General features: G+C 39.4%; 1 protein-coding gene across 35 annotated transcripts in view; it reads left to right on the plus strand.

The window, feature by feature from the left end:
* DTNA (dystrobrevin alpha) overlaps positions 1-13,608 on the plus strand; it is a 219,254-nt gene that overhangs the window by 153,297 nt on the left and 52,349 nt on the right. For all 35 annotated transcript variants that reach the window (XM_079299396.1, XM_079299402.1, XM_079299409.1 and 32 more), the window contains 3 exons: positions 5,631-5,716; positions 7,213-7,367; positions 11,633-11,738. In XM_079299396.1, the coding sequence (XP_079155522.1) occupies positions 5,631-5,716; positions 7,213-7,367; positions 11,633-11,738 (347 nt within the window). The remainder of the gene's footprint in view (positions 1-5,630; positions 5,717-7,212; positions 7,368-11,632; positions 11,739-13,608) is intronic.

The raw sequence follows: 13,608 nt of genomic DNA on the forward strand, positions 1-13,608 counted from the left end.
CACCCAAGGAATCCCTAGGACTAGACTCCCAGCTCTGAGGTCAGAGATAGGTACTAGCAGCCTATCACCCCATATTAAATACACCAAACATGCGGGATGAGGTTCAGGTGCAGTCTGAGTTCAGGTTTTGTGGAGATATGTGTCTGCTAGGTCTCTCTGTACTGTCAGAGAAGTGTAGACACCTGTCACAAATAAAGGCATATCAGTTAAACATCTCAAAGTGTGCCCTATGCTTTAGTGTCACTCATATCATTGAAGTTTTGTGTTGGATATTGGTTTAACAGCTGCTGGTGGTTCAAGTTTCCTGGTTTCTGGGAAATGTGGAGTGGGAGGTGGCTTTGCATGCTACAGGGACAGTGTGAGAGCTGCTGGGGTCTAACCAGAGCTGCTGTCTCTGCTGCCCATGCTGCTCCTTTCCCTTCCCTCCAGTGCAGCAGGAAGGTCATTCTCTGCTGGAAGTTAGAAGTTGGTGGAAGGAGGAGCAAGGTCTTTTCTCATGGTCTCATGTTCAGAGAGAGGCAATACTTTGCATGCCATCCAGAGGGATTCAGCAGTCTGGAGAAGTGAGCTCATGGGAATCTCCTCATGAGGTTTAGCAAGTCCAGGTGCAGGGTGGTGCAGTTTTTCATGTCCCATTTGGAATCCAAAGAAACTGGAGAAGTGGAGTCTGCAATCTAACTTATATGAAAGGACGACAAGGGACAAGTTATTTCATGTTTTAAAATCTAACAATCCTGCCACTGTCTCATTTATTTAGTTAATATATATGTTGCTCTTTATGTACTGTACTGGCTGAAGATCCTCCAAACTTTAATCAGCGCCTCTTCCTCCTTTTATAGCCTGCTGAAAAGCTGGCAGGTTACTCTGCCCTCTGGCAAGGAGTGTTTCCTTAGACCTGCAATACAGATGCCTTCTCAGGAGCTAAAACTTGGCTAGCAGAACACAAAAGGAACCACAGTGTACTGCCATGGCATGTGAGCCAACTTGGCCACTTCCAGTGCTGAGCTTACATCCCAGGTTTTGTATGGGTTTTTTATGGCCTTGGGCATTCATTAGGCCCACAGATAATTATATTTCTCTGCTGCTTAGGCCTCAAAGGAGAAAAAGTGGGGAAAAATTATAGTGTATAGAATTTCAGATGAGACTGAATGTGATGTTCCTTCATGCTGCTAAAAGTAAACTAAAGTATAACTTTATAAAACTGCAAGCTAACAAATTCAAAATTCAGAAACAGAAATACTTCTCCAATTAATTTATCATTAGTGAAGGAGTCAGCATCATCTGGTAGATGACCCACAGACCAAAATCAGTGAACAGAATGAGGTGGTCAGACTTTAAAAAAATCTAGACAGAAACATGCCTGGTCTATATTTTCAACCACACAGTTAAAATTGGACAATAGCTTTTGCTTCAAGGCCTAAGGTGATTAACTGGCTTTATGAAACAATAGCACACTTCCTTCACTGGCACACCACCTACTACGTAAAAAGATGACAAGTACAGAAACCTCTCTGAAAAATTCCTTCCAGGCTGGTGTCAAAGCTTAGGCAGCAGGGTGGAATGTCAGCCTCATTTAGTTGAGTTGTTCTCCAAAAAACTTCTTTTAAACAGAGTGTGAAATATTCTGTGCTAGATTATCTCCAGCTATTCCTGCTGCAAAGTTTAACTGGTAAGAAAATAGCTGAGTTTTCTCTGCTCCTTGAGATGTACTGTCCTGTGAATGGAGTTGTGGGCTCTGGGCTATGAAACAGACCCTGCCTGGCTGGGGGGGCCTTGACTTCTGCAGAGAAAAGAGGAAATATTCATGCCATTGTTTAATCTAATGAACATTTGAATTGTACTGATTTCAGTACATAAAGATTATGAATATCTACTTTGGAAATACAACTTCTTGCTCATTCATCTATTCAGAGCACTAAAGTGTTTCATTCCCTCTCTTCTCCACCTTTGCTACTAATTGAAAGCCACAGAAGCATTTACAAAGGAAGTCCAGCAAAAAAAAATGCATTTCAGAGATTTGGACATTATACATTTTGCTCTCCTACATGAAAGAATCTTGCTAAATATCAATAAAATTTCATCTCTAAAATCTTGTTGTGAATATGGGAATTTGTAATTACAGCCTCTGACATTTCAGAATTAACTGCCTTGATTACAATGGGTAGTAGCCAGTAACTCAAAAACTTCTGTTACTTCTGCAAAAGATACCTAGAAGTATTGGGGGAGCACCACTTAAGCCTCATTAGTGAGAAAAATTGTATTTTCTCAACGTTCTTTTCATGGGACACGTTTGCTGTTTCTAAACACATGATGATATTTCTTGATAGCTTTCCCCACCATATGGCTGTGTCAGTGTGAGTGTTGCTGGAGATCCTGACAAATGACAGTGTCATCTATTTGGTACCACTCTCCTTGGTGACCCAAAATCAGGCCCTGGAGCTGGACTCAGCCTTATATGGTCTGTGGATTTTGTCAGTTTGTGGAGTTTACTTGCTCTGGGGACAGGCTGTCTCTCTCTGCAGCTAAGAGTAGAAGAGGAAACCTGCTCTGCTCTGGTGTCTAAAAGCATGTATAATTTTTTTGGTTTTTTTTCCCCAAGCAGTGGGCGATAACCTTCAACCCTGGCCATCATTCCCTTTCCTAAGTATTGTTATTAAGTGCACATCAGCTTCAAGGTTTGTTTTTGACATCACCTATGCTTCTTGCTGAAGAGTAACCTCAGTAAGAGAGGTGCAATATAAAATCAAAATATTTGTTGTCTTCTCCTATTTCCACTAGTAAAATTAAATTCTCCTTGCATTAGCCAGCCCAAAGCTGCTTTCAGGGTGTGCTGACTTGAGATCTTCCTGCTGCTGGGAGCTGCTTCAGCATTTGCTTCTGCACAGCAAACACTGTGAGGCCCCAGTGCTGCCAGTCCAGGGCATCTGTAGTGCTTAGACATAGCTTAGGGCAAATGATCCAGGTGATCCTGGAGATTCTTAGGCCCCATTACCCTGTCTGTTCATCAGTCATATGTGTTTAAATATGCATGTGTGTATGCACACACACACACACACATTTGGAGAGCAAATTTGGTTTATACTGGCTCTTTTGATGCTTACAGGAATACAAATGACTGATACAAAATGCAGTGTCAAAACTAATCAACTCAAGTGGAGAGATTGAAGAGATAAATGATATATTTTCTTTTTCTGTTCCTCTCTTCCATAACCATTTCAGCATGGAAAAAGCCAATGGCTCTAGGGTGAAAAGCTGAAGCCAAGGTGATATGTGTCTGCTATGCAAAAATATAATCCTATTAGTAAATGTAACTAAACCTCCTGGGAAAAATGATCTAAATTTGAAGCTTTTCCACATGGGCTTTTTTTTTTCTTGATCTCTAAATCTTTCATTGCTTCTTAGTAATGCCACTGCTTCTATTTAGTTTTGGGGGTTTTTTTTAAATATAACAACTCTTTTAAAGGCAAATGGAAACCTCATGATGAAACAGTGCAGTAAAATTCCTAAGGGTCAAAATTCCTAAGGGCAGCATGCACAAAAAGAGTACAAAAGGACCACATTCTCAGCCATAACAGTGCTAGGTCTGCTTTACACAAATCAGAATCCAATCAACAAAGGATGGAAATACAGAAGTCTGAGAATTCCTCTGCTGTGATTTTAATCTTCTGAAGCAGTCAAAGAGAACTTATGTAATGAAAAAGTGTGCACAAAAGTCAGCATTAAAAGAACACAGTAAATATTTCTTTCCTAAATAGTGAAACAGTGAACTTACTACTTTTTGCTTGTATTTCTAGTTGATTTTCTGGCAAAATAAGAATTTTAAATGAGTGGAAAGAATAATTAGTATTGATATTTAGAATTACGGATCACACTGACATATAACTAAGTCTAATTCAATGAACTTTAAAGATTATTAGCTAGTCAAGCTTAGGGAATTGACTCATTTTCTAGAGCCTGTGTGACTTATTGAACATAGCAGTGAAGCATGTAGGATACATCAATGTGCAGATGTGAGTGTACCATTCATGTCTGTCTTACATGTACATGTCACTGAATTAGTCTGGTTTGGGATTAGCAGAGAAAGAGGCATAGTCACAGTCTCTGTGACTTCCCCCAATCAGTTCATCTTTTAGTTCTGATCAAACACAATTTTCTTCTTAAAATTATGAGTGACAACGAACAGGGTAATTTTAGAAATATTGCTGAAGAGCCAAATTTCTATATGCTACTATTGCCAGTGCAGTTAGACCATCCTATGTATGACACAATTGTATACATTAAACAGGAAATCCCATATAAATATTGTGTTCTCTGGCAGAGTAGACTGAAGATCACAAAAACTCTATTCCAAAAACTTACACAAAATTTCATTATCTAGCCCTGTCATTAGTCCTGTCATTAGAATTTAGAAGAAAACATGGCTGCCATTTTGCTAAACTCACAAATATTGGTTGTCTATTTTTTAAAGCATGAGGGCACGTTCTCTCTGATGTTATTAATTAATATCATTAATTCATGTGGGAAGCTGTGAAGTAATGCCAAGGAGTTTGGATGATGGACAGGAGTTGCTGCAGTGCAGCTCAGGATTTCTACTGCCTTACAGTAAGATTCAGAGAATGCCAAGAAAAACCACATTTCATCATTTGGATGTCAAGAAATTAACATTAAGAAGTAGATGAACTTAGGAGAGCGTGTTCATTCTCATCTTTGGAACAGGGCTGAACACTAAACTGGGGCTGGTAGTGTTTCAGGGGCTAAGTGTGCCTTGCAATGTGTAAAGCCGTGTTTTTGTCATGCAGCTCAGATAAGCCAGGTTTTCTGTGATGGCAGGTGATCATTGGGGCCATCATGGCTGTAAAAGGAGAACTAGGATAGTGAGAGGAATAATAAAGTTAAGCCATTCTATGCTTCAGGACATTTGGGGGAAGAGTTGGTAATGTGCCTTTTTGCCCCAAGACAAACTCTTGGGTGAATTTGGGGTTTAATAGCATTTATGCATTGTAAAATGAAAGCAGAGAGCCAGGTGCAGCCTTGTCTTGAAAAATCCTGGGACAAAACTCTTCATATCACAGCATATGTCCTTTGCTCATTCTGGATGCAGACATATTCCCCATTTTTCAGCAAAGTCCTTCTCAAGGTTCCTGGGGGTCAGGTGTATAATTTAAAAGGCAATTGTCAGGACCTACTGACAGGTACAGATGAAGTTTGTGCAATGATGTCAGGCCTCTGTGCTTTTTCACTTTTGTTCCCAGTGCTGATTTTTTCATTTACTTGCAATCTTCTAGGTCCAAGAAATTCCCTAAGAACTTAGGATAGGGACATGAGTGTGATAGGTGTCTCCCAGTGCTACTCTATCACAGATAGCAGTAGTAATTACCACTGTAGTGTATAATGAGATAAACAGTTAAATACTGAGCTTCATACACATAATAAATCTGCTCTGAGATCTTTACAGAGCAATGTACTGATGTGTGTTCTCACAAAGCAAACTTTCTTTTTAAAGGACTTCTCTATATGTCAATCCACATATATTGTGCATTTCAGTAAGTGATGTCAGAAATATGCATTTTAATTGAACAGATTCTCATAAAATTACATAAAAAATATGTCTACTTTCTACTTTTGAACAGGGAAGGACATGGAAAAATTTCCGTTTTTGCTGTCAAAATGGCCTTGGCAACTCTTTGTGGAGGAAAAATCATGGACAAATTAAGATGTAAGTGATTTTTTTTTACCTGTTGAAATTGTGCTTGTTGGAGAAATAACAGTACAAGCAGGAAACAGGGAATTAGGATAAGCTACAGTTTCTTGGCTGGGTTTGGGAGCTGCCCTATGTATATCTCCAAATAAATCCCACTAAATGTTAGATTGAATTCACACTGAGGTTTTTAAAGACAGATTGCAAACATTGAGGTCCTTATTGGTGGATTTTTTTCTTTTCTGTTGGGGTTATTGAATTTGGAATACAAATAAGCGTCTCAACATCATGTAACAATTTTTTCTGATCATTTTAAATTAATGTTAATGTCTTTTCACACATAGAAGAACAGTGTATTTATGTACTATTTATATTTTCTTCCATAGGGCATTCTTATGCAATGTATTTTGGTGAACAGATTCTCATTTCATAGGATTTATTCCCATTTTCCCGACAGCAAAGGAATCATTTACCTGTAGCTGCAATGGAAGACTTTCTGTTTAGTGATGCATAGCTCAGGTAGTGATCTGTAGCTCAGGTCCAGAAAACCATTTTCCAGACTTTTTGACCAAAAAACCTTCAGTTTCTGCTGAGTATTCTACCTCAGCCCAAAAAACCTGAGTTTACAAATTACTGCTGATTAGAGTTGTCAAGTAGAAATCCCAGGTGTTGATTTACTCTTCCAAATTTGGTGCCATTTTTTAATATGTTATTTCTATACAGGAACTCAAATAAAGACTGAACTAAAATTATAAATTATAAATTGAGCACCATTTGTTCCCTAAGCTGTTTCAAGAATAGGAACTGGGCCCATCCAGTGGAAGGCTGAAGTACAGTGATGATTTTTTGGGTCAGCAGTCCCAGAATCCTGTTGTCAGAATTTCCCTTCCAGGTTTCTGGAAATGAAGCAGCTGACATGACAGCCTGAAAAACAATGAATGTTCCTTAGTCAGAGATCTCCTGCTAAGCAGAGGATAATTTTAAACAAGCAGAGCAGTAAAGGCTGACAAACTGACATCACTGCAATAATAAAAGTTTGATATTTTTATACATAAAAAAAGGAGAAGAGCGAAAAGTAACACATTGGCAAGACCTTCATTGCTTTGTGTGTTCAAGACAATAATAACTGACTTAATGAACCCGTTGTCAAGATTTTGATTTGACATGGTAAGGCAGCAGAAGGCAAAAAGCTGATGTAGCGTATCTTGTCAAATCAGAGCCTTCTTATCTGAGTAAATTACTGCCTCATGCCATGCATCAGACTGCTTAAAAATGACCACACACAAAGAAAAACAAACCAGGAATATTTTAGTATTAAAATCAGCTATTTCTTAATATGTAAATATTGAAATATTTTCTGTTGAAAGAGGTCAGAATTAAAGTTGCGGTAATAATGGATCTTCCCATAAGCCAGACATGTTTAGTACTTCTCTTTCAAATCAGAGATTCTGAACTGAGAGGAGATCTGTAGCTCACACTGAAGCTGCTGTTGTCCCCTTCTCTTTTGCCCTCAGATATTTTCTCCATGATTTCTGACTCCAGCGGGGTGATGGTTTATGGCAGGTACGACATGTTTCTGCGCGAGGTTCTCAAGCTGCCCACCGCTGTCTTCGAGGGGCCGTCATTTGGTTACACCGAGCAGTCAGCAAAATCCTGTTTCTCACAGCAGGTAAATGAAGAGACAAGGGGTCTCAGTCACCCCTCTGAGCCTGCCAAGACACTTCTGTCTTACACATGGGTGCATACTTGCCCAGGAAACACAGGGCTGGATGAGGACAAGGTGATTTCTGGCATGTGGATTTGGTGCCTTCAACAGGAAGCTGGTTTCTGTAGGCTCCCCGTATCACCACAAAGAGAGAGGTTTAGCCATAAAGTGATTCCAAGCAGCATCTTGACCTCCACGTTCCTAATTTAGGGAACTTTCTAATTTAAGCAGCTGTTACATATATACTTTTAGGTATTATATGTATTTATACCCCAAGACATGCAGTCCTCCACTTCACTTAGTTGGTGTTGTTATAAGTATACACAAGACTAACTTCTCCATACAAAGCTGAAGTTCCACCAAAAAAAAAAACCAAACTTCAGGTTTTCCCAGTGATTGACACACAAGTTTAGGAGTGAGAAGAAAATCACCTTAAAATTTCTTTTGTAAAAGGGTAATCATTATGTATTAGAAAATCCCTTGTCTCTTACCAATAACACCAGTGAGATAGGGTCAGGAAAGCAGTGAATTTATCCTGAAGAAAATACAAGATTTTTCTGCAATTCTACAGACTTCATAGGTACATGAGCACAGCACATTGGCATCAGCTAATACATAGCACTTCAGAAGATTTCATAATTTGTGGCTGGTTGTCTTCTTCTCCAATGGAGAATGAGAGAATCCCTCTGGATCTTGCCACACATCACACTGTATAATTCCATAAATATGTAGTTAGGGAATATGCTGAAACTGGGACAATGTTAGAAATAAAGTTGTATTTTCCTTCTCTCTATCCTTTCATTTGCTGACTGCATACTGTTGAACAAGTAAGTTCAATGGAGCAGGAATAGTGTCATTTTCATGCAAAATAGAGTCTCATTTTTTGTATTCTCTCAGTTTCATCACTAATCAATAGGCACTCCAGTCAGCCAAAAGGAGATGTTGAAATTCATTTATTGAGTCATCTCCCAATTCATTTTAAATGGTAATGTTTGCATATATGAAACTAGTCTTGTTTCACAGAGGGAGACTTAAAACAGCACTTCATCTTACATTGAAAAATTTACGTGGTGAAGTGACTTTTGGTAGTTTTGTGTTAAAATAATGAAAGAGTGCTCTTGCATGGCAACTGAGCATTCAAGCTTTGCATGTTGGACATGCTATGATTATAGATGAAAAAAGGAATTTCTTTTCCTGAAAACATGTAATTCAGACCTCCTTTTTTATCTCGGTAGCCATCAGAAATGGCACTTGCTTTGAGATTGCATCCAGCTGAGTGGACCAGATGCATTAAGGTACCAGTAGAAACAACATCTTTAAGCAGGCATTAGATGGTTTTGTTTACAAGCTCCACTTAAAGTTAACAAGAGTTAAGTCTCTGACTGATGTAGGTACACAGCAGGTTTACAAAGCTACTGTTTTGCATCTGGAGGCAGCCAAGTACTCTTGTAATAGTGCTCTATATTATGATTACAATTATAACCTATATTATAACCTGATACTTTGCTTAAATTGACTTTATGTAGTTCTCACTACATTCTCACTAGGGATGAACCAGAGTTTTGGAATAAAATTCAGATATTTATGACACCACAATAAATGGTATTTGCAGTCTTAGTCACACACAAGTTGTTCTTTTTCTCTCTCTTATCTTGCATGTAGCATTATCAGAAGTTGATAGCTTGGAATAAGTTTGGCACTCTCACTTGTTCTCACAATGGGTCACTTCTGCTTACCAGAATCCTTTCAACCCCCTATATATAGAAATTCTTAAATTTCAGGGAAATAAAAAATTCTGGGAATTGTCAGGTCATGGTGTCAAATTCATTCAGTTTACATCTGAAAGGACATCTGAAAGGATTTTTCCTTTTGCAGAAATGTTTTATTATTCCCAGTTCTACTGGTTTACTTGGTCCAACCATGTATTTTCGTCTGCCTGAGAACTACTGCTAGATTGAATGGCTGTTCAAAGTAGAAAAAAGCAGTGTTTCCTCATCAGTAAATTTGTGGGACAGAAATGCTGGAGCAAGTGACTTAATGTTTCAGAATACAAATCTGTGGCTCAAAAAAAGAGTTTTATCACCATCACTTTACCCCATAGGTAGGATTGATGTGATGTTATACTGTACTTGTATTGTTATTATTGTAAAAACCACTTTAAAAAAAATTATCCCAAACTAAAAAGATAGATGCTAACTTCATTTTCTTAGCAGTTGTCTAAGTGTTATTCCACAAACCTAGACTCCATCTGTGTGTAGTGTATATTTAGAAAACAGCTTTTGGTTTAAACTTTCCCAGCAACTGAAAGAAAATTACAGAAGGAAAATGTATGGAAATTGTTCTGATGGTGTCCTTTTATGGGACACTGCTTTTTTCTCTAATCCATGAAATCAGTCATCACCAGTGCAGTTTGGCCATAAAGCTGTCATTGAAGCTAAGTTTCCTTATTTGGTGCCAAGCAAATTTTAAAGTTACAGCTGCTTTCAAAAGCCCACTGCATTGTGGAAGAGCTGTTCATGTCTCCTCATCTATTTGCTTGTTAGACTGGTTGTGTGTATCCCTTCAAGAGCAGAGGGAAGATCTAAGGCTACTCAGCTCTGCAGTGTGGGGCACTGGAGGTCCCTTATTTTTCTGGGCTTCCTTCCACCTTTTGTTCCCCTGTGCTCTCCAGTTCTACTGCAGACAACACAGACATTTGCTGGCAGCATTGGTCAGCAAATCCATGCCAAGCATCCACAGCAGAAAAAGAAATCCACAAAATCTCCAAAAGAAAGATATTTTTCTTTGAGCTGATGCTTATAGCATAGGATGCCTATTTGGAAACTGGTTATCTTTGGGAAGATAATTCATACCACAAGCAGGTGGTAGTGTTTGACTGGACTTTCACTCTGCAGTTATTGTGGGGAAAGGTAGTATTCCAGTGAGATTTAGAGCTCATATTCTAGCTATTTCTGTTCATTAAAGAATCAATCCAATTTTCACAGTAGCCTGAGGTATTTTCTCCTAGGGACAAACATCCAAATATCTTGAGTATTTCATCCCTGAGACTGGTGCAGTGTGAAATGTTTCCCATTGATCACTCAGTGTATAAGAGAAATAATGTTTTTACTTACATCTGGTGGTAATTGTGTATAAATGGAGCACAGATATTCCATCTGGAAAACTCAGCTCTTAAAAGAATTCCACAACACACAGAGATGATATGTGTCACTGCATAACTGCTGCTCAGCTTCCTCATGGGGCAACCACAGTTCTTTATCAAGCTAAAGCATATGCAGTCAGATATGAAAATTTAGCCATCCCTTTGGACATGAGGATACTACTTAAATATGTATGTCTGTGAAATATATCTACAAATATATTCTCAGCAGGACTCAATATTTTTGTATCTTAAATTTTATTTAAGGGAGGCTTAGTTGCTGATGAAAAAACAAATGAACTAAGATTTGTAATTACTTTTTCCAGACACCTAAGAAATTTAAGGCCCTAAATTGCATTTTTAAAATCAACAGGGACATCTTAGAGTTTAAATCTCTTTGAAATTTAAAGAGGCATAGATCTCTGAGTGCATAAAGGTGTGTGTGAAGGGTTTAAGAACAGTTGCAGTCCCTAAGCATATACAATCTTGACATCCCACAATCAGAGCTCACCCATAACTAGTTGTCATTGCTCCTCAGACAAGCAATGCTTAAATTATGCTAACAAATTGCCTGTGCTGGTGTCTCCTTATCCTGTATTTCTTTCAGATTTGTACTCCTTTGCCAGTATTTTCTCTCGTTTTCTGTTTTGGAGTACCATCAGCAGTGATTTTTCATTTGAAAATTGGTCATACCCAGCAATACCCTGCACGCACTTGTACTTGTCACACAATACTCAGAACAGATGAGAACATGCAGAACTGAATACCACCCTTAACCACAAAGCATCTTCAGGCAGTGATGGTAGAAGAGAGTCTGGAAGTGAGTGGGAGCTGAGTGTCTCCAACCCAGCCTTGTGAGAATGACTTCTAGTCATCAGTTGTATCATTGTACCCACTAAAAATAGTCTGGAAAAGCTTCTGCTAGTATCACTTGTTCTTTTTAGTAAATCAGGGCTACAGGCAAACAGTGTTTGAAATTCATTCCCAAGTGTTTCTGTAGAGACAAGATAAAAGAATATTGAGATGTCTAATTGCTTTTTTTTTTTTTTTTTTTTTTTTTTTTGGCATGTTTGTTTGCTTGTTTGAGCAGAAAAAAGTGACATTAAACACTTTCTTGGATACTCTCATGTCTGATCCCCCACCACAGTGTCTAGTATGGTTACCACTCCTGCATCGACTGGCAAATGTTGAAAATGGTAAGTAAAGAGATGATGCCAAAACACAGTTACAAGAATAAACTTTGGTGTGACAATTTTCACACTCTGTAGATGGTTTTGTAAAAGCTACTATGTTGGCTTCATTGACTCCATGTGCTATTTTTACAGTGACTGGTAAAATATTTTAAGAAGTCTGTTGGTCATTCAGCCAGGAACATGGCTTAAATTTTGCTGTGCTCAGGCAGTTAAACTGATCATGTCTCCTCCTGTGCTCTGGATAAGCGAGGAGTGATAGGACTTCACCCATTCGCACACTTATATTTGGTAAACTGTCAAGACCACAACTTTTATTAGCTGTGACATATGGCAGCAGAGAGGGAGCAGCTTGGCAGTTCCCGTTCGTACAGAATTCCTGGCAGGAGGTGTCCAGTGCAATGCAAAACACCAGCCAGAAGGTCCTGAGGAAGGACCTACTCCTGAGTCTACACTGCCAGACCATATCCTCTGAAAAGGAAGTTCCCTGTGGATAGTGTGCATCCATTTTTGGTGATAAAAGGAAAAGGAGGAAAAGTTGTTTGTGTTCCTGTGCCAATCAAATCCTTCTTCAACTGAAAGGCACCAGGGTGGGTTCGGTGATGTTCCCAAGTTCTTTTTAGCTACAAAGCAACCTATCTATCCCACCTTCCTTAAGCTCTTGTCATCCACCCCTGTCCCTCACCAGCTTCACAATGATTCCTAGCCTAGAGCAGAAACCCTTCCTGCTGCAAAATTCTGGCAAGGAATTAAACCCTTGACACATTCAGCATGGATCCAGATTTTCCCAGACTGAACCTTATGACAGAAAGACAGAGGGTGCCTGAGAACAAGGGGATGTTCAGTACCCTGTGGTAAATTGGGTACATGCTGTAGTGAGGAAAGAGGAACAGAAATAGCACTGTTGCTTGGAAGGTGCTTCAAAACATCAGTTGATGCTTTAGTGTCCTGACTTGCCTCCTTGTCACTGTCTGCTTCTGAACAGAGAGCAGGTCCCTCCAAAGGCCAGCATCACACATCTGGGCATCCAAAGCTACATGTTCAACTCCATATAGGTACCTAAATGACACCACTTGTACAGATGAGACAGCAGTAATTAAGAGACAATAACATGCCTAAGTACACTTTTATCCTTTCAGCAGTCATACAGCTGAGTTTGACTTTTCTTCCAAGGTGCCTCACTTCAGCTGCTTAAAGCTCAACAAAACATTCAGCTTCTCCTAGTGGTGCAGCTGCAGTGGATTTTTCCAAATACAAATTTCCTCTATCATAGAATAGTTTGGGTTGAAAGGGACCTTAAAGATCATGCAGTTCCAACTCCCAGCAGGGACACCTCCCACTAGACCAGGTTGTTCAAATCTCCATCCACCCTGGCCTTGAACACTTGCAGGGATCAGTCATCCACAACTTCTTCAGGCAACACAATCCAGTCCCTCACCATCCTCAGAGATGTTCTTGCTAATACCCAATCTAAACCCACCTTCTTTCAGTGAACCCATTGCCCCTTGTCCTATCCCTGTGTGCCCTTGACAAAAGTCCCTCTCCAGTTCTCTTGTAGTCCTTTTAGGTACTGGAAAGCTGCTCTAAGGACTCCCTGGAGCTTTCTCTTCTGCAGGCTGAGCAACTCTCTCAGCCTTCTTCATAGGAGAGCCCTCACCTTCATGACCCTCCTCTGTAATGTCAGGTATTCTGTTAGACACTGAGCACACACATTTTTTGTTGCTGTGAGCAGGAGGTACAGATACCAGCTCAGAAGTGAAGAAGGGTTTGGTGCCCAGTGTAGGAAGTGTTGCCCATGGTTTAGCACAGGTTGCTGTATTTTCATGGGTCAGCTCTGTCAGCAACGCTGCAGATTGCTTTAAACAAAGAAGGGAAC

The sequence above is a fragment of the Erithacus rubecula genome, assembly GCF_903797595.1.
Source record: "Erithacus rubecula genome assembly, chromosome: 3".
In the NCBI taxonomy this organism is placed as follows: domain Eukaryota; kingdom Metazoa; phylum Chordata; class Aves; order Passeriformes; family Muscicapidae; genus Erithacus; species Erithacus rubecula.